Here is a 23,629-nt window from a genome sequence, read left to right as displayed (position 1 = left end):
GCTCTTTTCAGATTTGGTAATAAAAAATACTCATTCAAAAGTAACAGTAAACGAACAAGATAAATTTAATGCAACAAGAGCAATTATCTTTTAAACACAATCCATATTTGTAGAATGAAAACTGGATCGAAAGTCGTTTAAACTCTGGTAGACGATAATTTTCAAATTTGGTAACAAAAAAACTCATTGAAAAGTAATAGTAAACGAACAAGATAAATTTAATGCAACAAGAGCAATTATCTTTTAAACATAATCCATATTTGTAGAATGAAAACAGGATCGAAAGTCGTTTAAACTCTGGTAGACGATAAGAAATTTTCTACAATTTTTCCCTGTTTTGTTTGTGTTCCACCATTTTTACCTTACTTATGGTAAAGGTTTTGTTTAAAAAAAAACAATATATCAGAATGTTGAAAATTTTCAACAGTAGTAAGTTGAGTTTTCTGCCTTCACTCTTCGGTATTTAAACTGTAAAACGGGGTGGTTCAAAATGCCGAATCATCACTTTGCAACGACATGGCCACCTATTGTTTCCACTCTATGACTCGCTTATGTGTTCGTGTACATGTATGATTGTAAATGTGTGTGTGCGTGTCTTTTGTCCAGCATCTATGTTCGATCGGAGGATGCATCTTTTGTGCTGCTACTTACCAAAAACGAATTTCGACGATCGCCATTAATTAAATACATTTGTGCAATTAAATGTTAAGGTCATCTAGTTCATGCGAAATTTTCATCAACACATCATTTAAACACATCTTCTAATCCAAAACACAAATGAAATAGAATTTAACCAACAAAATGGTTCAGTTTCATAGCATAGCATCACTGCGTGATTATTTGTTACAATATAGGGTTTGATGAATCGCCAGACAGTTTTAGTTTAAGGTTTCGAACGAATTTTGCTTTCATCGGCATCACTCAGGCAAATCAGATCAGAGTTGATAATACCATTGTCCTTATTTAATTTATAGAATCGAAACCGCTTTTCTTTCATCATCGAAACCCTCGATCGACGGACGGATACTCTCGCCTAACTCGTGTCTGTGCATACAAACTCCAACGATGCATGACATTTTGACATCACCTTCTTATCCGTTTTGATTATCAATCTATCATCCTTGAGACAAAATTCTATATAAGCAACACGATTTGCTGCATAAACAAAATAGATAGGTAAAGATTCGTCCACCAAGATCTGTCCGAAGGATATGTCGAGCTGCTATTTAAACCTTCTGTATGCTGTGCCTTCGCGTTTCTTTTAATGTCCCCAGAAGAGCCTTATCCTGTTTGGCGTGCGCCACCCCTTCGTCGTCTATAGTAAATAGTGTGGAATGTTGTTTTTTGTTCTGGTTTGTTTTAAGGAATGCTCGTAGACGTTTTGTGCATTTCGAGTAAATGATCGATTTCCCATTTCCAGCAGTCGCAGCTCTCCCCCCAGGCAGGCTGCCGCCTGTGTACAGTGTAGTGTTGTTTGACATGTTGCTCTTAATTTATTCAACGTTGTTGTTTCCACCCTTCCCGGTAGAGAAAGCTGCAACATCTTGATGGCATCGGTTTGGTTTTATTTGATTTGTCTTTTCCTTTTTTTGCTATGTATCTTACGATGCGAAGAGTTTTTGTTGTTTTCCCTTTTGCATACCACAGTTGTGTTGATTATTGCCCGTTTGGAATCTGTATTCGGTAGGGTTTTTGCATTAGCGTTATTTTTGAACCTATATTTTAAAAATAATTACATATTTATATTATCTAGTTCATTTAACACGTTAAGCGCTACGCGCAAATTGTACTACTTCCCGTTCTGCCAGCGATTCGTAGAAACGCCGGCCTACCCAACGGGCTCTGTCGGCCCGAGCAGACCGACGCCGGCTTACGGGGAAGAACACTGTCGGCCCCACGGGGCCGACGTAGCGCTTAACGTGTTAAAACCGTTTGTTTTATGACACTGCGTTTCATGCTGGGTTCGAACAGGAGCACCTAGTGGGATGGGTTTTGATTTAGCTGGGAAAACAAAAATGCACACGGGTTGGTTGCGATGCTCGAAGCAAACCATCGTCAAGGAAGGAGATATCGCACAAGCAGAGTCTTATCACGATCTCTACCTTTCTTACACTTTCTTTCTCTCTCTCTTTCTCTCTCTTTTTCTCTTCCTCTCTCTTGTTTCTTTTTTTCACTCCTTTCCCTTTCTTATGGCAACTACCAAAATTGCACCACATGGCACCCACCTGAAAATTGCACTGGCGATGCATTTTTCTGCACGCCCATCATAACCTTCCCACATGCGAATATTCACAAAACATGGCTATTAAAACATCATCATTCTCCCCCTCTCCCTTTCTCTCTCGACCCCTTTTTCTCTATTTCTCATATCACTCGATTATCGTCCGTTTAATGCTTGTTGTTTAATCAAACATTTTATTATTTTTTCTTCCGTTTATTTGTTTTGTTTTCTCTCTACTCGTGCTCTGCCGAATGTTCACAATTTCCCCGTGTAACCGATATCAAAAATAAAAACCAATCCACTCCATTTTCCCAAACGGCTCCCAATAACATACCATCATTGCGTTCTGGCTATGAACTTGATCTTCTCCACATCTCCCCCTCTTTTTCGCACGGATAACCAAATTAAACGAAACCAACAAAACGAAAAACAAAACAAAACAAAACAAAAAAACATAAAAAACCTCCACCTAGACCGGCGCATATCCTGCGTTCAGCGCGTCTTCGATCACCACGCCGCCCCTGTTCGCGCAACCGCAACCTCCGACGACGAACACCACGTCGACGCCGGCGTTCCTGTCCCGCTTTCCCCGCTCACTGTCCTCGCTGAGCCTCGGGACCAAGAAGAAGTCCAGCGACGCCAAAGAGATCAGCTCGCCGACAGCCGCCTTCCTTCGCTCGCCGGAGTGCATGAGCCCGGACGGTGGAGGACCCGGTGGCGGCGGCGGTCCCATGTTTGGCGGTGGTGGAGGAGCGCTGAACAGTAGCAACAACAGCACCACAACCAATTCCCCCGTTTCGTCGGGCACGCCGTCGAAGTCTTCGTCGTCGAAAAAGTATAGCACCAGCAGTGCCGCCGATCACCATCCCCACCATCACCTCCATCATCAGCAACAGCACCTTCCGCATCTCATGACACGAAGCGCCGGTGGACACTTTGGCAAGCAACAGACTCAGACGGCGAACACCGACATACCGCCACCGCTGCCGCAGCGCAATAACATTCCAAAAAAGCCGGAGGATATGGTCGACACCACGACGATGATGGTCGGCTCCCGGCGTAACATTCTCGTCTCCGACCTGGACACGCATCTCGTCCTTTCTCCCACGTCGACAACGGCGACGGCGGCCACGACGGCAAAGGCGGCCGCGGCGGACACGGCAAGCCTCAACTCCGGTGCCTCGTCCGGTTCTGCCAGCTCGAAGTCGAGCAACAACAAAAACCGTAGCAAGAAGAAGGGTGGCGGCTCGAGCGGTAACAATAGTTCCGCTAATAGTAACAACAACAACAGCAACAATAACAACAACAGTAGCACCAGTATGTCAATCGATTCACCGCAGCTCGCGGACGGAATGCAGACCGCCACCGCCACCAGCACGACGATGTACCTTTCGCCGGCGGATCGACTTGCCGCCGGATCCGGTGGTGAGATGCAGGCCGAACCGCCTCCCTTACCTCCGCGCCAACCGGGCATGCTGGAGGTGATCAACCAGAATCTCATCCTCAACAACGACAACGTTCAGCAGCAGCAACAATTTGCCAACAATGGCTCGGGTGGAGGATCCCCAACAACAGTGACGAACAGTAGTGGTGGTGGTGGAACGCCAAACGGAAATAATAACAACGGTATCAGCCACGGTGGTGGTGGTGGTGGTGGTCGGGGTTCGATGGAAATGCGCCCACCACCGAACAGCATTAACACGCTGATGAACTATCCGCTCATAACGACCTGCACCTCGGTGCGCGACAACATGGCCGCCGCATTCCCACTGTCCTACCGGCCGAACATAGTGCACCAGATGCAGCAGCATCAGCAGCAAGCGACCGTAAGTAGCTACGTAGTAGAGCGGGCATCTAAAGCCTTTCCTTCGAAACGCAACAGCAAACAAACAAAACAAAACAAATACCATACCCCCCCGCCCCCCAAACTCTCGCACAAAACCCAAGCACGGCTGCTCCCGATCAACCCCCGCTTCCCGAAAACTAATCACAATCCAACGGGGGAAGCGAAGGGAGAGGAGCGTGTGCTGATGTCCTCTCCCGCGCACGAAGAAGATGGCGGCATCTTTTCCTCACAAACCGCACAAAGAATGAAAGTCTTGTAAATTATCTATCACTCTACGCGCTTGTAAAACGCACCCGCCCAAAAACCGATGGACCAAACAATGGGAAAACGAATGGCAAGGGACGTGTACAGTTTGTCCTGCCGTGTGTGACCGCCGCTTATCGACTGATCGTACGGGGAACGCACCACTTAACACCCTTGCTCCTACGGGATATGGTTTCTTCTCTCTCTACACACACACACAAACTCCTAGCTGTCTGTCTGTCCGTCTGTCTGTCTGTCTATCCTTCTCGTTCGTCCGTCCTGTCTGTCCTACGTGACTATCTTTCGTTCTGCGCGGGGTTCTCTCTATCTTCTACGCCAGTTGTAAGTCCGTACCGGACTCCTGTTGTACATATATCCTTACTATACTAGTTTTCCGCTTCGTCCTCCTCCTTCTTGGCGTGGTGTTGTACATATTTGGGTTTTCGAGTTGTATACAAACCTTCTCCCCTGTCCTCTCACTACTTACCAAAAACGCTTATATTTTTATTCCTTGTTGTGTAACATTTTCAGATTGTGGATTTCGGTTTGTTAAGCAGGATTATTGTTTATTACACTACTTCTTAATTTTTTGTTCGTTTTTTTAAACTTATTTTGCTCTTAGCGTGTGAGTGAGTGTGTGTTTTTTCGTGTATGTGTGAATATTTTTGTGAAAACAAAAACAACTCCTTACAGGTTTTAAAATCACTTACGATCCTCTAACAACGACATCGGTGGGATAACAGGTTTCTTCAAGACAAGTTGTTTTGGGTTAAAACTTTTTAGAAGTTTCTCTGTGTAAGTAGAACTCACAATGGACAACGGATTGCTGTTTTTGTTCTGCTACACGGCTATGGTTTTCGCGGATTAAAATCCAACGATATCCAATCGATGCTGATGGGAATAGATAGAACTATATTTTACAGTTACTTTTATTAGATGGTAGTATAATGTATGTTTGTAGTGTAGATGTGCATGATTGTTAGATTGTTCATACTGTGCATGTTAGTGGTGAATGGGTTTCATCGGTTCAGTGGAATGCGGGGTACACGTTTCCTATCAAAATACGCACTGCACGCAACATTACGGTGTTTACATCCATTGCTTAGAAATCTTCCAGCGACAGTATGGGCGATTCAAGGTGCTTTTATCTTTCTGGGGACGAAACGGACGGATTTATTCCTTTTTGTTTCCTTCCTTCGCCTTCAAACTCTCCTGTGCTTTCCGAATGCGTTGTTCGATTATCGTGTACAAAGTATTAAGTGTGTTTGAACAATTAATGTAAGCCTTTAAGATAAATGTCACTGTGTTATTCCTCACCCGGGGTGGTTTTGAAAAGAACACAGAGTACTCTTATTGCAGCCAAGTATTAACACAATTTTCCCCCAGTGCTATTCTCCCCTGGAAGAAACATATACCATAAAGTTGCGTTTGCTAACAGTGTTCTGTTTCTGTCTCTCTTCTTGTGTGTTTTATCGCCTTCCCATGTTGTTGTGCCATCTGATCGTTTATGGTACTGCATCATCATGTCAGGCGGCTATGAGCCATTCGGCATCGGCAGCGCCCGGTATCAACCAATCGATCAGCAAGAAGCATCGCCGCATCGTCTCGTCGCCGGAGAACATTGGCTCGAAGGACTTCGGAATGGTGGGCAGCAGCGATCATCACTCCGGCTCCTATCGGCACCACAAGACGTCGTCGGACTCGTGGGACAAGCGTTCGGAAGTCACACCACCGGGCACACCGCCTCCACCGTACCTCAGCACCTCGATGACCGGCCACCACCATAATCATCATCATCATCCGCATCATCAGCAGCAGCAGCACGGTGGAGGACACCATCAACACCACGACCACTCGACTGCCGGTGACCTGGCGATCGCGAGCCCTCTGAACAACAACAACAACAACAGCAACAGCAGCAATAATAATCCTCACAACCATAGCAATAATAATAACAATAACAACAACAACAGTAGTAGTCACATGTCGTCCTACCATCACCACCATCCGCATCACGTCCAGCAGCAGCAGCAGCAGCCGCTCGGGGGCGGTGGCTTGATTGTGACGGGGCCAAACAGTGCCACCGGTGGGCCACCAATCGTCGCGGCACAGGCGAACGTGGCCCAGAAACCGATCATCTCGATGGAGGATGACGACATCTCGGATCAGGAGAGCTTCATCGAGGAGAACAGCCCGTTCCGTTCGCTGACGCAGCTGCTCGAGGCGGAAAAGTCCGTCTATCTGGCGGTGTTTATGAACTTTGTCCTGACCAACTCGGACCCGTCGGCGCTGCTGTTCTACTTGATCACCACGCTGTACAAGGAGGGCAGCATCAAGGATATGCGTAAGTGGGCGTACGAAATTCACTCGACATTCCTGGTGCCGGGAGCGCCACTGCTGTGCGCGAACGTGGACGAAGCGCTGGCGCGCGAAATCGACGACGTGCTGCAGAAGGAAAACGACAAGGTAGAGATCCTGCGCAAGGTGTTCTGGCGCAGCCGGCTGAAGGCGAAGGAAAGCATCAACCAGCAGCTGCAGCAGTTTCAGACGAAGCGCACGGCCGGACTTGGTACGATGTACGGTCCGAACGACCAGCAACTTCAGATGGCCAAGGGTGACAAGGTGAAGGAGCAGCGTATCGTGGAGGAAACACTGATGCCGAAACTACAGCAGTATCTGTAAGTTACCAGCGAGTAAGTAAATATAACCATACCACATTAACATCCTGCTTTTTTCTTCACCTCCCGTAGTGACGAGCTTGAGCGAGAGTCTCCGAAGGAGGATGCAAAGAAGTCGGCGCTCTGCTCGGCCCTCTCCACGGTTCTGCAGCGGTTTTTCGTTACCCGGTCGAATCCTGGCGGTCCGATCGACAAGGTGCATCATTTCGTCAGTCGAGAGAAAAGCTTCAAGAGTCGCCTGATGGCCAAGAATCGAAAGCAAACCATCCTCGGACACTACCTGCACCTACAACCGTACTACGAGGTGACCCGCTGTAACCACTGTCAGAACATTCTGTGGGGCGTCAGCCCCCAGGGTTATCACTGTAATAGTACGTATCGAACATTGAGTGCAAAGCAGCATCCCGGAAAGCTTGTTTGTTTGATGTCTAAACTTCCTTTTCTGTTTCGCTTTTAGATTGCGAACTTAACATCCACCGGGCTTGTGCAAAAGATCTGACCGAGTGCTGTCCCGGGCCGGCCAATCAGAAGAACGACAGCAAAATTACCAAGCTCATGGAGAAAATCTCTAGCCGGAATCATCATCAAGGTACGTAACAGGAACCAACAACGCAAATCAATGGGGAGACACTATTTAAATATTCTTTCTCCTTTTGTTTCATTGTAGACAAATCTCGGCGTCACGATGATGAGGCGGCTGCAGATGATTCAACTGCTGGAGGTGAGTATTACCCATGCTTCGTTACGCAAAATGATGAGACGTATAAATGTATCAGAATTTGTCAAGAACAATCAATTCAATGCTATTATGGCAATTTTATTCAATTTCATATGAATTAGATGAAGTATCTGTCACTAATTTTATCTACGACTTCTTTGAAGTGTGGTATAAAAGCCACTGTCAATTTATAGTCTCATGTAAATGGAACTCTAAAAAAGAATAACGCTATCTTTAGTAGCAGTTGAAAGGTCACGGTATTATATTTCAATTATCGCATTGCCTGAAATCACCAAATGGCCATAGTTTAGCATTACCCAAACATGTTTACCAAATAAAACAACTTAACAGAGCAGTTGAGTAAAGTTGTTTTACGTTAGGAAAAGAAAAAAACATTAAATGCCAATGGTTTTGTATGATATTAGTCAATTTTTGAATAAATTTGACTACAACCGATTTTGTTCAAATGAAGGCAGAAATGTTGTGTTGATTATGTTTCTTTTAATTCCATTAATAGTCATTATACGAATGGCGCAACCAGTGAACAAACGCAAAATGAAGAAACGCATCGTTCACAATATTGTCATGCTCAACTTCAATTTTGTTTTAGTTTATTTATGTATATCCTGTAAAATAGTTATTTAGATTGAAGGATAATGGTTTATTCACTTTCTGTTTTGTTTGAATTATGATCATCAATGGGATGAAGAGATTTATTTATTTGATGTTACTAGTTTACTGTCAATTGGTACTCAACGAACATAAGTGGTACTTAATACCTTTTTCAAATGATAACAAGTTGTCAAGAAAAGCTATGTGCTTTCCAGGGTCAACTCTATTAGGAGTGTCAAAGTACTGATAAGAAATTGTCTGATTCTTTGAAACCCCATTGAAAGGGACAATCCTTTTCCGGCCTAGACGGAGCCCAACTCGTTTTATCGGCACCACCACTAACGGTTATTCCCAGTGTTGAACTCAATATTCATACATTTATTTTCCTTCTCCGTCCTCCCTGGGTACGAATGCATAGTGGCCAAGTGTGTGTGGTAATAGGTTGCAATAATCAGACCCAATCAGACTCCGACACTCCCGGTCCCCGGAGTGCGTTTTCCCTTTTTCAGCCGCGGTTACGGCGCATGGGAAAGACGACTTCCATCTATCGATCGCCCCACAACAAGACGCCACCATAACGGAATAGATTTTCACCCGGGCATGGCATGCCGTGAAGCGAAAAGATCGCTGAAAAAGTGGGCAACCAGCGTGATCGTAATCGCCCGACGTGCGGTGGACGCCACAGTTAATTGCTGTTGCAACGTCGGGTACCGTCTTACCAGGCATACACCATAGCGCCATAGAAGGGCTTACGTCATTTTCTTGTTTTCCGAAGAAGGCACTATCTTTCTACGTGCGCCACCACCTCCTGCCGAGTGGATCGTGTATTAGTTCAGCATGAAGCGGTTTTGCTTTGTCGTAAAAGGGAGGGAGGGAGCCAAGACGCGACCGGGTTGTTGTCTCTCGTTTATCGTAGCGACTCGTTGCGCTGTCTCGATAGCGTCACCAATGCGCTGAAGTGCCGCCACCGAACACCTTGCGTGCGCACACTCCTCCGATCGCGTTACGACCCCCCGGTGTATGGTCGGTCGGTGACTAATGTGCAAAGAGTTTTAGCACGTGCGTGCCCGTGCAGCCCACGTTTCTCTCGGGACATTGCTGCGGCTACTGCACCCTCCCTCACACGCTAGAGACGACACATTCCTTCCCAACCACCGTGCTCGATGAGTGAGTCTTTTCTTATTTGCTTGCCTACGAGCCGATTAATCGTTGCTACGATTGCGCGACTAATCGACCCTAGGGCTGCGGGTTCTACGTGGCGGGACTTTAACATCTAAACACATAGCTCTAACTTCGCGTGTGGGTTCGACTGACTGGGGTGTACGCCCGCGAGCAAAACTTAGAGGCCTCCCGGTTGCACCGATGCATGTAATTACGCGGGAGTTTGTGTGCGATCTTGATCTCGCCTCGCGCGTTGCGATCGAAGCAACAAAGTTCAGCATCGTCGTTTAGCAAAACATTTAAACAATTTACGGCCATCGAAGGTTAAAGGTTATGCCATGCAATCGATCGATCGATAAGATGGTTTAACAGAATCGATGAAGCGTAAAATTCAACACTTAATTAAGTATACGATCGGTTTGTGCGACTTTTGTTCCGTAAATATAGTAAGTTAGAAATAGAAATTACTGTAGGAATTTGGTTTTGATGGGCAGTTGAAGTCTCTGGAGAAACATTAAACTAAATCCATTCCATAAATGACTGCTTTTGTTAGGAAATTAGAACAGAATGATTTCCGCTTCATGTTTGCAAATCGTTTCCGCTTTGTTTTCGCACAAGGAACAAATTGTAAGGCAATTTACCTTATTACTATCATGTAAGGCATGATGCAGCCTTCGAGCTGAAAAAAATAATTTTCCGTAGTTAGTGGAGTACAACACACCCCGTTAATAATTATTTTATAGAAGCTTTCCATCAAGATATGATAATTGCAACTCCGTATGAAAATTTACTTTGTTCCAGTGACTTTTACATCATACATTTCGATATGAGATTTTGAAAATTAATCACTTGTGAGTTGCGGATGGAAAATAGTTACGAACAACCTCGAGTGAATTTAGTTAGGATAGTGGCATACTAAATAATTTTGGAAAACTTGAGTATTTTGCCTTATGTTATATGTTATAGCAGTGTTTTCTGCACCACATAAGCCGCTCCATATTGCCGCTATGTCGAGGATGTTGGATCCAACTCTGTTCCAATTCGGCAAATGACATTTAAAGATACTTAAAGTGTGTCTGCTGTATTACAATATTGTATTTTAACACTTGTTATAGCTTATGTAAATTATCGTAGTAAAATCTTTTCTGATATTAGACTCGATAATTTGCTTGGTTCTATTTTCCATGTATAAAAAAGTGCCAATAAATATATTTTATTACTTTTTTTTTAAATTGTGTAATTCAACTAAAAACATCCTGGCGCATTTTGCACCATCGGGACATCTTGCCTCACTTTTTTTTTGTTTTGCTTGGTTTCCATCAGACAGGGCTATTGATTAATGATCGCTAACATATGCCTCACCACAATCCAGCCATGCAATCTGCGGATAGCTATTATCAGTGGCGAGCGTCCTGCCCATGTTACTCACTTCGCGGTATCAGTGACGAGAAGGCCACGTTTCCGTTCTTTCCTGTGTCGCTTTTTTTAAATTTCTTATTGCAATCAAACTCGTTCGTAAAACCCGTGTAAACGCTAAGGGCCCTTAGTGGCAACGTTACGAATGAAACATGGAACGCACAAACTCTCCGAAGATCGGTCGCTCACCGTAATTTCGGATCCCCGGCGCGGACTTGTTCTCACGGTGTGTCCCACCGTCGTAACTCTCGCAACGCCACACACTCAACTCACTGTCATCGCTCGGGAAGCACGTTTAACACCAAGGAGAAGGGCGGCATGGCCGTTAAGCCGTTAGCGCGCACACGCAACATGTGGAGCCGCCGTTCTTGTTTTGCTCACAATCGCGCACACTCTCCCTTTGTGTGAGCATGCGAGATGATGTAGCTCCACCGAACAAAACGGCCAGATTGACTGTCGCGCTGATGACAGTTCCGCGGCCCCACGGCGGCACTGGGTGGCGCGGAGATGCCGTTTTGGCGGCAGCGGCGTCGAGTTCGGTGAAAAATGTGGCGCGCACATCCACCGATCGTTCAGCACACCGGCTCTCGGCTCGCCAGCAGTTAGTTGCACGTTAGCGCGGATGATGAACGGACATCGTTCTTTCGTACCCGTCGGCCCAGTCGCTTAGATTCGTCAAATTATCGGCCGTACATATCATTTTTGGGATTTTGAAAATTTATCTTACTAGTTTATCTTAGTGCAAGTGAGGGGAGAGGGTTAGGCGTGTATATCTCAAGGGAGGAGGTTGAAGGTGAAAGATAAAATATAAGAAAAATCCCCCGAAAAGATACTCCGATTACTAATTGCTTGTCGTCCCTCCAAGCAACTCGAGTGTCTGTGTGTCCGCGTGTGTGGTGACAGTTGGTTGACGTCAACGATTTTAAGTGTTTGTTTTTCCTCCCTGCCTTAGTGTATCGGTGTTTTTGAGGCGAAAACTGTCATCCGGCAAAAGATGTACAATTTTTCTCAAACCGAAAACAGCCGAAAGGATTGTTCAAGCAATTTGTGCAAACAAAATACTTCTCAAGGCCGTAGCGAAACGATTTCCACCGATGACCGAGACCTTCGGTAGAGCAAATTTACTGAGATCACGCAAATAGCCAGCTTTTGTCAATCTGCCATGACGCTGTTTTTGGTGGTGGTGTTGCGCTTAGCGAGGTCGTTGGGAAGCAGCCATAGATATATTCGAGATTTTTCTCGATTTTTCCTTCGGTCAAAGTGTCGAAAAAGTGTCGAAGCAAGAAGAGAAAAAAAAGCACCGAATAAATGCCATTCCGTTCTTTTGCATCAATGCAACACGCAAGGCAGTGCGAGCTTCCTTTTCCGACAATGTATACTGGTCCAGCTCATCGTGACATAAATTGGGCCACCCACGCAAGTTACATGTGTATCTGAATCCCGATGGGGTAAATTAAACCATCCAGCTGATCGAACGTCTTCTACGCGTAAATCATTCGAGGCCAGCATGCATTCGGAGACCGAAATGAAAATGCGGCTACAATGTGTGCAATGTTTTCTGGACTATTTCAGTGCATTTACCCCCCTCGACCGGGTGGGTGGGTGGGTGGTTGGTGTGTTTTGGCAGCGTCACAAGGAAAAACTGACGAGGCCGCTTTAACGTCGCCCAGAATACGATCGTTGCTAAATGATTAATTGTGGTTTATGGATTAGCGTGTGCGAGGATGGCGATGGCTTGTTAGTGTGTCTTGATCGTGCGCGTGCGTTTGTTTTTAGTTTGTTGCTTTGTGAGGCAGAAATGTGTAACGCCTTCGTTTATCTTCGAACCCTTCCCATGGTGGTGGACAAAGCGAACATGTGCTGCAGAAACCGTACACATTAGTTGATTCGCAAAAAAATGAATGTAAATTAACTGCACACTACAAGAGCAGGAATGGGAAGGAACATTAAAATGTGAACATATTAACTGACCCTTACGACCTTCCTATCTTAATTGCTTCATCAATTGCTAGCTCTCTAATTGAGGAGGACGTGAAAATGTTCCTCTTAGGAGGGAAAAAGATTCTACAGTTGTAATTGAAAGTTTATTATCCCTCCTGACATCCATTAGGTGCTGACTGACGAGATAAAAATTTTACGTACATTAATCGATAAGATATACGAATTTTGATATCATACAATTTACTTAAAAATGAAATATGCCCAATAAAAAAAACAAGCAAAAATTTAAGGTTGTTCCTCTATGGACATGAAAGTAGTTCAGTAACTCCTTCAGTTACTTCAAAATGAAAAAATCTTAAAATTTCCAAAGTAAATTTTATAGAAAAATAATCCTTAGATTCCTGCAAAACATAAGAAAACGAATATATAACTTCAATCACATTGCAAACATCCAATACAAGTTCGTAAAATTATAATGCCGATAAAAAATCATAGGCCTTTTTTAACCTGTTAAAGATTTTCTTCATAGCATAGATTGAAGATATTGGTCAAAGTTGTTCAATCGTTTCCAAATTTTTTTACCAATCGCTTATACAAGTTTCATCAATTTTATTTCCAAAAACGATCTATAGAGCAACCTGGCTTAGGTATTTCCATTGAATGTCCGCAATGTCATACTCGTCACCTTTCTAATACCTCAAAATCGTCAGAATTCATAACACCGTCAAGCACGGTTTTGGTGCATGAATAATTCATTGAAAAAGAAACCTGAGGAGGAACACGACGATGATGACCGATGTTGGTCCGTGTCACCTTCCATCTTCTTGCTTCGTTCCTCCAGCACTGAAATGTACCTACTGTTTTTGGCAAATATTACACGCCTGTTATACACGCATTCCTTTTTCCGTTGGGTCGGCGCTTGACCACCGTGTGCCAGCCCGCACACAAGGGGAATATTATTTTGCTTTGCCGAAGGCGAAGGCTAGGTTGACGCCCGCCGCACCCAAGCGGTAGGAATGAGTGAGGATGGTTTGACGGTTTATTTTTAAAACTTCTGTTCTTCCATTAACCAAAACCAAAAGAAACAGGCGACGCAAGACGACCGTCATCATTCGGACGACGTTCTTCTTCCACACGGTAGAGCGCCGGCCAAGAAACACCACCACCATTACCAGTGTAGGCATATTTAAATTTTATTTAGAAAAAAGGGCATAAAGTAAAGCTACGTCGACGACGACGACGACGACAAACGGCGGCCATATGTCCCCCTTCCTTTCGCAGAAAGTTACCGGCGCCGAGCTGCGAACAGCGGGTCGGAAATCTTTTGGCATCCCCATATATCCTCTCTCCGGGCCGCGATAGTTTTTCCTGCTCCCATCGTGGACGTTGATGGACGTGGGGTCGTTTTTGGCGCAGGGGTGTGCGTTTTAACCGTTTCTTCGCCCGACGTGCAACTCGACGCAGTTTTAGCCCGACCGGAGCCCGGTGCAGAGGGATCCAATGTGTGTGCTCCATTTGGGTTTACCTTACGAGTGGTTTTTCTTTCCTCTTTCGGTGGAAAAATAGGTGAACGTGAACCGCGCGCGACCGCACATATACACACAGTCTTTGGAACAAACATTCTAAACGACCGTTTACGGGTTCTTCTAGTGTGCCGCTTTGTGGCGAGGTAGAGAGTGCGAGTGATTCGACAGGGACCATCTATAGAAGATCAACTGGCGAGAAGCGAGTTACCACAACAACAACGCTGCTAAAGACGTTCGAGACAAGGCCACGTCTCTAGGGTAGATTGCACGAACCGTTGTGGTCAAGCAGTGTGAAAGTGTGTTTTCTTTGGTAGAAAGTGTGTATTCTTTAGGGAGCCAGTGTCCGTTTGTGTTTGTTGGCGTGCCGAATTACGTATATGCCCCAGCGAAAGAGAATCGTCCTTCATCCATCCATCATCCGTCCGTCGATCGGGAAGCAAGGCTACTCGGACTCGCCATGATGTGGTTTCGCACGGGCAGCTTTCCAGATGATCGATTCAGTGTGTCGACGCTGAAGAAGCGCATCCGGCGCAAGACGAAAAGTGCCCCGGAAGATCCGACAGCGGCCAGCAAGAAGCCGGCAGACACACCGGAAAATGGCGCACCGGATGCGGCTGTGGCTTCGGGGAGTGTGAAGAAAGGCGATGGCAAGGAGAAGCATTCACAGAGTGCCAATGGGGCGGCACCATCGTCACCAACCTCCAGTGGTCCGGTAACGCATGGGTTGATGATACTGCGGCCACCGCCGCGCACGTACAAGAAGAGTACTTCCAAAAGCCGGCTCGATGGGGCGAAGAAAGCCGTCACGATGCCGATCACGGACACGCGCACGACGACGGGATCCGCCACGATCAAGAGCTCCCGGTCGAACACGAACCTCAACATCAACACGCTCATCCGGAACAAGCTGAACCACCACAAGCAGTCCACGGCGTCGCCGGGTAAAATCCTGGCGAAATTGGTCGATCACACGGATGGCGATGGAACACCAGCCTCCGGGCCTTATCCGTTGACACCGAGCAAATCTGTAAGGATCGTCTCCCTGGTGTGGATTTTTGTTGCCTGTTCCTCTGTCACCACGTGTGGCACAAGAGGCTCGATGCCATATCGTGGTGATGGTTGAACGCAGAATGTGTCGATGATATGACCGTATGTCGTGTGAAACTTCACAATCCATTTTGTTCTCTCTTTTCCCTTCCTTTTTGTTTCTGCCTGGCTTATCGCCCGGTACCCCGTTCGACAACATCTGGTCCTAATTTTGAACCCAACCCACACTACTCCCACTCGACGGGCGACGCGCGCACGTAAACAATACACATGCAGATAAACAATTCCCGCTCACATCTGCTACATCTGAGCAGCGGCAACCTGGCGCCGGGACACCACAAGAAGTACAAGCTGCAGAAGTCAAAGTCGCGCAAAAACCTACAGAATCAGCAGCAACAGCAGCAGCAACAGCAGCAACATCAGTCAAAGCGTCCCTCGCTGGGTGCGACGGAAAGTTTCACCAAAACACCGTCTTGGGAAGATGACGATGAAGGTGGTGGTGGTGATGCTGCTGGAGATGGTGGCGGGAAAGAACCGCGAGATCGCGATAAAGGCGTAACCGGAGATGATGACAAAGTGCTTGGCACATGTGACACCACCGGAAATGGTAAATATACATCTTGTCGAGTGCTTCGCGACGACGGTTTTTGTGAAGAGTTGATAAAAAAGGGTCGGATTTGAGCTAAAAATACACATCGCTCATCGGTTCACCAGTGGGCGCGATGAATTGGAAGGGTTATTAGGTGGGTTTTAGCGATGCGTACGATGCGTAGGGCTGGTTTAAGTTTAACCGACGTTGTCATTCCTTTGAACTTCAGGATGCGTATGACAAATTCGTTTCCTGTTATGTTGTGGAAGAACTTCCCCATAAGGGCCTCGTGTTTCCGGCATATCGCAGTGAATCTTCCAGGGGTTTGTTTTCCGCTTTTGCTAAAAATACCACAACAGACAGAACTGCCCTTTGCCCTCTTCCCCGGAAATAACCAGCGGCATAACCAAGGGGTTTCAACGAAGTTTCATGCTCCTTCATCTTCCGGCAACGGTTAAACACTTATTCAAAATTGACCTCCACGCGATTTGTCGCGGCGGTTAAGGATTTGAAAGAGTAATACAAATAGAAGGCAAAAGAAAACAACATAGAATCTTGCTCAGCATAAAACAGGCTGCGATCGTCGTTCAGGGCCATGGACGTCGAATGTGAAACGACGAAGAAGTGTTTCGGGTAACCGGTTGGGGAAAATATTGAAATTTGCATAGGTGACACTGCTGCCGCTGCGTCGTCTGGCCGTTAGGCAACCACTTGTTGACCTACTCGATGTTATATGCACTCGGTGACTTACAGGGGGGGACATGGTGTCGATGATGTCAGTTCTCTGGTCAAAAGACTGGCTTTTTCGGCATCAATGTTCCCCGGCAGAAACCGGTAGACTCTCGAGATTCGAGGATCTTTTCAAGATCTTGTTCCCATCGTCAGCTCGGTGAAGCCTAAGAATGTCAACGAGCGAGCTGTTGACAATTATTTTCGTCGAATGTTGTTAGTTCCACACTCGTGTAAGGTTCAACTTGACAAATTCTGATACTGTTAGTTGTCTTATTGTAATTGTTTAGCTTCCGGAGAAGTTGCTTCTTTGTAAACTTAATTAATACAATTTCGTCACATTGCAGAGCGTGGGCCTAACATATCGCTGGCGCGCCAACCGTCGGACCGTCGGCAGGATTCGAGTGGACTCCTAGCTAACACTAGCGGAACTTCCGACCATCTCAACAGCTCGACGTCCGACGCCTACAAGCATACGGTCGACGATCAGTTCCGCGAGAGGTAAGTGTGATATTCCCAGAAACGACAGTCCATCACGAAGGCCCCTTTTTCACCCACCCATGTGTCCATTGCATTTGTTTTTCTTTCTCCATCCAGCATCAAATCCAAATCTGCACCCGTATCGGTCAACCGATCGGAGTCGTACAAGGAACGATCGCAAAAGAAAACTCGCACCACGCGACGGAAAACGTCCGATCCGAGTCTGTCGAAAATGGCGTAAGTAGATGGATGGGTTTTCCCCTTGTTCCTATCTTTCCCGTTTTTTTACCGATAGTTTTCAGACAAATTCGTTAAGTCGCTGTGTGAATCCTAGGATAAGTTGGACCTTATTTATATAGTGAAATATTTCAAACTAACGGGAGAACACAAACTGCCGCCGATTTGATCGATGCATGCTCCGTGGTTTTATTTAGAAAAAGATTACTCACATAAAAAAAAAACGTTGGCAGCGGTTAACTGAGAATTCATTCGTCGCGGGTTGGAATATATTTTCCTTTCCTTTGGTGAGCGAGTTACTGGCAGTAGAATACCATAACTTTCATTCAAAGCATCAACACGCCATCCGTGGATGCACACAGCACCTTCCTCTTGCGCTCTCGCACCCTTCTTGGGAAATGTGTTGACGCGTGTAGCACATAAACAGTGCGCCAATGATAGCGTAACACAGCAATGCGGCTACCATCACCATCAGACGAAAAACCGTGGAAAGATGCGATAGGAATGGAATGTCCTGGAATGCTTTCGACAAAGCGAGAGTGACCCTTTGCCGCGATTAATATTTCACGTAGCTTCCCATCATTTCCCCGTTTTGCGATTTTGCCGTTTCAATGTAGTGTGTGTTCGTGCGTGCGTGCGTGTGTGTAAATATGAATACCGACCACACAGCGCGACGTCATTGCGTGTGCCACGTCGGTCGAAGGATTAGAGAGAGAGTGGAAAACAAGAAGCACCGAGGACCGTCCACGATTGACTACGATCGATTAATGAACGGACCACCTGGCCACGCATGGGGCTTTCCTTTCGCTCTTCGTACCCCACCCAGACAACCCCGAATCGTAAAGCAATCGGCAAAGATAAACAGCTGACGTAAGCCGAAAATAGAACGCACCATCGCGCGCGGCCCCGTTTGCGTCCCGATGTCGACGATGATGATGTCTGTTTGCGTTCGTTGTCGTTGACCTGCTTCTAGGAAGTTCGTAGGTTTTGGGGGGAAAAAGACAGAGAAAACGCAAACGGTGGGCGGAGGGCCATCTCATTCCGGTTAGAAAAGCGTACTACGCAAACAACATCATCATCATCCTTACCGGCGGTAAAATGGTTGCCTCCTGGTCGTCGTGCTCTATGTTTTCCCACTGTGTTTCACTGCTGCGACGTCGGAAACGTTGGTGGAAATGTTGTCCTTTTTCATTGGCGTTACACCGCCGCAAGGAATAATATAACGAATGAGAGTGCACATAAATGGAAGAAATGCGTCCATCATACGGCCAAAAGCAAGACATTTGCCTATGTTTTGAACCGCACTTAGGCTGAAAATAACCAGGAATGAAAATAACAACCCTTTTGAAAAAAATCAATCAGACTGAATAATAATCACGAAGCTTCGAATCTTTTAGTAACTAAAGTCTTTGTATTTTTTGTAATTTTGTCTTTGTGTTAAGAATGAATTTTTAGTTGCCAGAGAGACAAGGATTGGAATCCCAATCAGGAATTTGAATCTTAACCAGCTTAAAATAATAAATATGAACGGAAAATGCGTGCCGAATAAGTGGATATACACATCATTAAAACACTTTCTCTCTAGTTTACTAACTCCTATTGTAATGAAATCCCTATTTGAGACTCGAATACCTGATTAAGATTTGAATTCCTAGTTGGGATGTCTCTGTGGCGACTAGTAGCTCTTTTGTGCGCTCTAGGGATTTAAATCGCTATTTGGGAACCGTATCTAAAACGAGTGGTCCGTAAGGATTTAAGTCAACCAAGTCAATAGTAAGGTTCTACTCACTCATTTTTACTTAGTAAGCACATCACTAGTTGGAACTATTAAATGATACAAACAATTTTGGATAACATATTTTCCAAACGGCCCATAAACATTAAAGTTTTAATTTTTTTAAATAATTTGAATGCTGTTGAGCTAGATTAACTCATACAAAAAATTATCATACCTTCCAGACTGTTACTTTTTAATCCCAACAAGGTCTCTTTGTAATACGTTTCATACTACAACTATATTTTGAACTAATTACTTGTTGCAGGTTTTAATAGAAGTAATTTACTATTGATTCGAAGAGGAACCATTTCCATAATAAACATCATCCATTTGCGACACTTCCTACGTTGGCTGCACAAATTACATTGATGCCATAATGTCGGTTCCGTTTTAGAAAACCCGACCCGTATGTTTGCAAAACATTTCCCCGGGGCGGCCAGGGGCGCAGGTATCCAGTTCACCTCGAACGTAGTGAATCGATAAGATCTGGAAAGTATCAGTTACTTTCCCCCGGCAGGCGGACGGCAGGTTCCTTAAGGAAACCTTTAGATGGTGGTGGTGATGGTGGTGGTGATGGTGGTGGTGATGATGAGAAAAATGGCTACCCGCCCACGACGCAACGTACCGTGTGGCGCGTCAGCATTTCTCACCGCCACTCGGGGCGCCACTTGGCGGTACACTTCCGCGTTGCAAATTCGAAGTGAAAGAATGGAATTTTCCTACCGCTGTGAATAAGTGCATCCCATTTCCCAGCTACTGCTGCCCGTTGGTGGCCTCGCGCGCTGCTAGGTGTGTCCCTACCGGCGGTCGGGATCACCGTCCACACCTGGATGGAAATGCATTATCGTATTTTTTCCTCGGTTGTTGTAAAAACGGGCGAGGGTGGGAGGGTAATTGAGTCCGATATCCTCGATGCTCGCTGCTGACAGTTGTTATTAGTGTCCGAGTGTGACACAAACGTCGTGGTCTTGTCGTCCGCCCGGTTGCCTCTCGCGAGGGTAAGCAGAATGGCGAACGATTGGCAAACGACCGTCGGGGCGTACCTTCGAGTGGTGGTGGCAAGATTGGCCGATATATGTGAAAATTCATCCCATTCCTATTTTCCATTCTCCCCAGCTCACAAACAAGATATAGAGACGGAAACAATGTGTGCGCTGGTGGGTCGGCGAGAAACGGCGGGTGGGTTGGTGGTTTCCATAAACCACGTGCGTCTTCTTCCGAGCGGAGTCGGGGCTGTTGCTTTCCTCCTCGCCTTTCTTCCAGCTGGAATATGGAATATGGACGGTTCCGCGGGCCGGTACAGTGGTGGTGGTAGTAGCGCTTCTTCGGGATGTACTACATACTAGTATCATCATCGATAGCAGCAAACGCCCGACGATGATGCTCTTAGTGTTGGTGGTAGTAGTAGTTCGCGACCGTAGAGCAACCACGGGCCGGGACCAGTCGGGCCGCAGACACACGCCACACTGCACACTACACTAGTCCCGGTCGGGTGTCCCGTGGAGTTTTGTGTTCTCTTGTGGTTCGGGACCGAGTTTGTGCGCTCGTGCGGGCGGTGCCAGTTGCCGTCTTTCAACCGGATCGAGGGAATTCGTCCACTCTAGTCCTAGTTCCCTGTGCACGCGCGCGCGTTCAAACAGGCCGCCCTCGAGCCCCGGAACAGTCGGAATGCGTCGACGTTCCGTGCGGCTGGCGCGTGTGAAATCGGCATCGTTCTCCACCGGTGGTCCGAGCTCGCCTTGTCTGTGAGTGAAGAGAAGTGTTTTAGCAAATGATAAATGTAATTTTGTTTTGACATTTTCCAAGTGGCTTTCTCTAGAGGTTCCTTGGTGATCGCCGAATTTGCCTAGAGAAAACTCCCTCTGCGTAAAATTAGTTCAAAAACACATCCGTATTCACATGATGGTGATTTACTTCACACTCTCAAAAGTGAAGAATTCGCTGAAAAACTTTCCTAAAACTACGTTCCCTTCCCTTGGCGCAAACCCGAGGGGCTCGTGCTAAAGAAACAGTGGTGGTCCTTGAGGGAAGGTGTGTGATGGTGGAGGCAAACAATTTCTACTTGCGCGCGCGATCACACAGTGCCGTAGTCCAAGCCCTTCTTCTCCCACAGCACACCCCCCCCCCCCCCCGCCCGTCCACCAGATGGTCACTAATAACCTTGAGAAATTCAACACCACCTACTCCATAAACCATTTTGTGTTGTTTTTTTTACCACCCTTCCCCTTGATCCTTCGATGTGTTTGTGTATCGTTGGTGTGCGCGGGTTCCCGCAATATTCCCATCTGTCCGGTGGAGGAAGCCGTGGAGGCGGGGGGGAGTGTACACGCGTAATGGTCCGTCGTGCCCCTAGTGTAACGTACCGACCGGTTTTTGGAAGTAGAACCATATGAACCGCCGCGGAGAGGTTGGAAAAATCGAGTAGAAAAACGCATTGAAACCGTGGTGCCATTTTGTTCGAAGATTTGAAGAAGCTCGTCGTGTTGTTTTTTGGTGGATTGATTTTGTTTTTCCGTTCCGTTTGCATCCTCGTTTGGCGTAATGTAAACAGTACGGTTTTACAGTGGAGAAGAAAAATAAAACCAACCCCCCCCGGCCCAAATGCCAACATCATCGGCTTGCAACTCCACAGATGGCCGGTCAGAGTGAGTGGTGTGGGTGCACTTCTTTGCCTACAGCGACATTTTCCGAGAAAAACTGAGAACTGCGGTTTTGAAAAATGTGTTTGTTTCAAACCACATTCTTAAGGTGTGTCGGTTGTGCGTGTGTGTGTTTATGCCCCAAAGGAGCTGATCGTTCGTGAGCAACTCCTTCTGCTTTTCGGTTGTCTACTTTCGAACACGGCATTTCGGATGGGGCCGTTATAACCTTTCCCTTACGATATGATTCGCCAACATAACCGATTTCCACAAACACAAAAGCGGAAACCCCGTTTTATGTCGGTTCAGGGTTTTCCCATCCCCCCCCCCAAAAGGAAGCCAATTATCACCAAATTTTCCTTCCAAAAGCGGGGCGCCTCCATCCAGGGCAGTTTATGTTTACATCCTTCTGTGAAGGCACATTTATACGATACCAATCCGTGCGTGTTTTTAGTACACGGTGTTTAGTAATCGAATGGCGAAAATCATTTCCCTGCCAAACTGTCGTGCACAGATCGATTGCCTAACGAACGGAAATTGCACCAAAGGAATTGGTCGGAACCGCGTCCAATCACCACCACCTAATCGCCAGTCTACTAGTGGGCAGGAACCAACACGGCGCCCTCTTTACCGTGTGTCGAAACTCGCGTCGATGATAAATGAGGCGTCAAGGAGGAATTGTAGAGTGGTGTTTGTGGTGTGATTCTTCCATTGGAGGGAAAGGCAAGACATCCGAAAGGACAACACAAATGTCAACAAAGTGTGTTGGTGGAGGCGGGCGCTATTTTTCAGCTGCGGAGGAAAGAGCAAAAACAAATAAATGGGAGGGAAAAGCGCCCTATAATGGAGGTGGAAAAAATGGTTTTGCTCCTTTTTTTCCTGCCCTCCCGTTCTTCCGGCAGCGATCACCGTTACCTTCAACCGCCCGAGGATGACGACAGCGGTGTCCTCGGCTCGGAAGGAAGGTATAGCTGCTGTCCGGTGACGCCAGGATGATTTCTCGCGAACAAAACTGGAACGAAAGGAGACACACGCGCCGCGCACATAAAATGGCACTTTTAATGAAGTTCCCTCCATCAAACCCAATGGGTGGATGGGCAGGTGCAGGCGGCGGAAAAGGCGCAAAGGTGTCGGTCCAGGTGGTGGAATTGGGGTAATGCTCGGGATCTCACTACCACACAGATCTAAGCTAACCATTGTCAGTTTTAGTATCTAACCATCAGATGAGGATTTTGTGAAATATTTATTTCATTAAAATTCTTATTTTAAATTCCAAGATTGTACTCCCAAAAAACTATGGCAATGTGTTCGCGTGTCCTTTAGGTTAATATCCTCCTAAGGGTATTTAAGTATTTTAATTTAAAAAGTTATTAGTAGTTTTCTGTAACAACTTTTTCTTACTCCTAAAAGCATACCAACCTTCTGCAAAAGTGAACCTCCTACAAGTGCAAAAGCATCCTCCGCATGGATAGAGATCATTGATTTTCCCAACCAGTTGTGTGGCGGAGAAAAAGTGGAAACAATAGGGAAGAGGATGGTTGGAAAACTGATGAGATGAGTACAAAAAGTCTCAAATTCATTGCTTTCTCCAACCAACTGTGTTAGATCCACCTACACATAGCAATTGTCGTTTTACCATCAAGTAACGCCATGGAACGCGTTTGGGTGAAAGGCAGGTTTTGCAAAGGCAACGTGAAAGCCTTCGGTTTTCCCATTTTAACACATATGTTGTTCATTACGCCTGCACTATCCCCCATATGCATGTGGGT

General features: G+C 46.2%; 1 protein-coding gene across 1 annotated transcript in view; it reads left to right on the top strand.

Moving 5' to 3' along the window:
- LOC131285532 (uncharacterized) overlaps positions 1 to 23,629 on the top strand; it is a gene marked incomplete at its 5' end in the record, with an annotated part of 50,487 nt that overhangs the window by 4,530 nt on the left and 22,328 nt on the right. Inside the window, 7 exons of the mRNA XM_058314390.1 lie at positions 2,695 to 4,047; positions 5,841 to 6,988; positions 7,061 to 7,359; positions 7,446 to 7,577; positions 7,656 to 7,709; positions 17,075 to 17,228; positions 17,325 to 17,444. Coding sequence (XP_058170373.1) covers positions 2,695 to 4,047; positions 5,841 to 6,988; positions 7,061 to 7,359; positions 7,446 to 7,577; positions 7,656 to 7,709; positions 17,075 to 17,228; positions 17,325 to 17,444 — 3,260 coding nt within the window. The remainder of the gene's footprint in view (positions 1 to 2,694; positions 4,048 to 5,840; positions 6,989 to 7,060; positions 7,360 to 7,445; positions 7,578 to 7,655; positions 7,710 to 17,074; positions 17,229 to 17,324; positions 17,445 to 23,629) is intronic.

This window comes from Anopheles ziemanni, chromosome 3, assembly GCF_943734765.1.
Source record: "Anopheles ziemanni chromosome 3, idAnoZiCoDA_A2_x.2, whole genome shotgun sequence".
Lineage (NCBI taxonomy): Eukaryota > Metazoa > Arthropoda > Insecta > Diptera > Culicidae > Anopheles > Anopheles ziemanni.
Note: the sequence above shows the minus strand (reverse complement) of the source record. Positions and strands in the feature narration are given on the sequence as shown.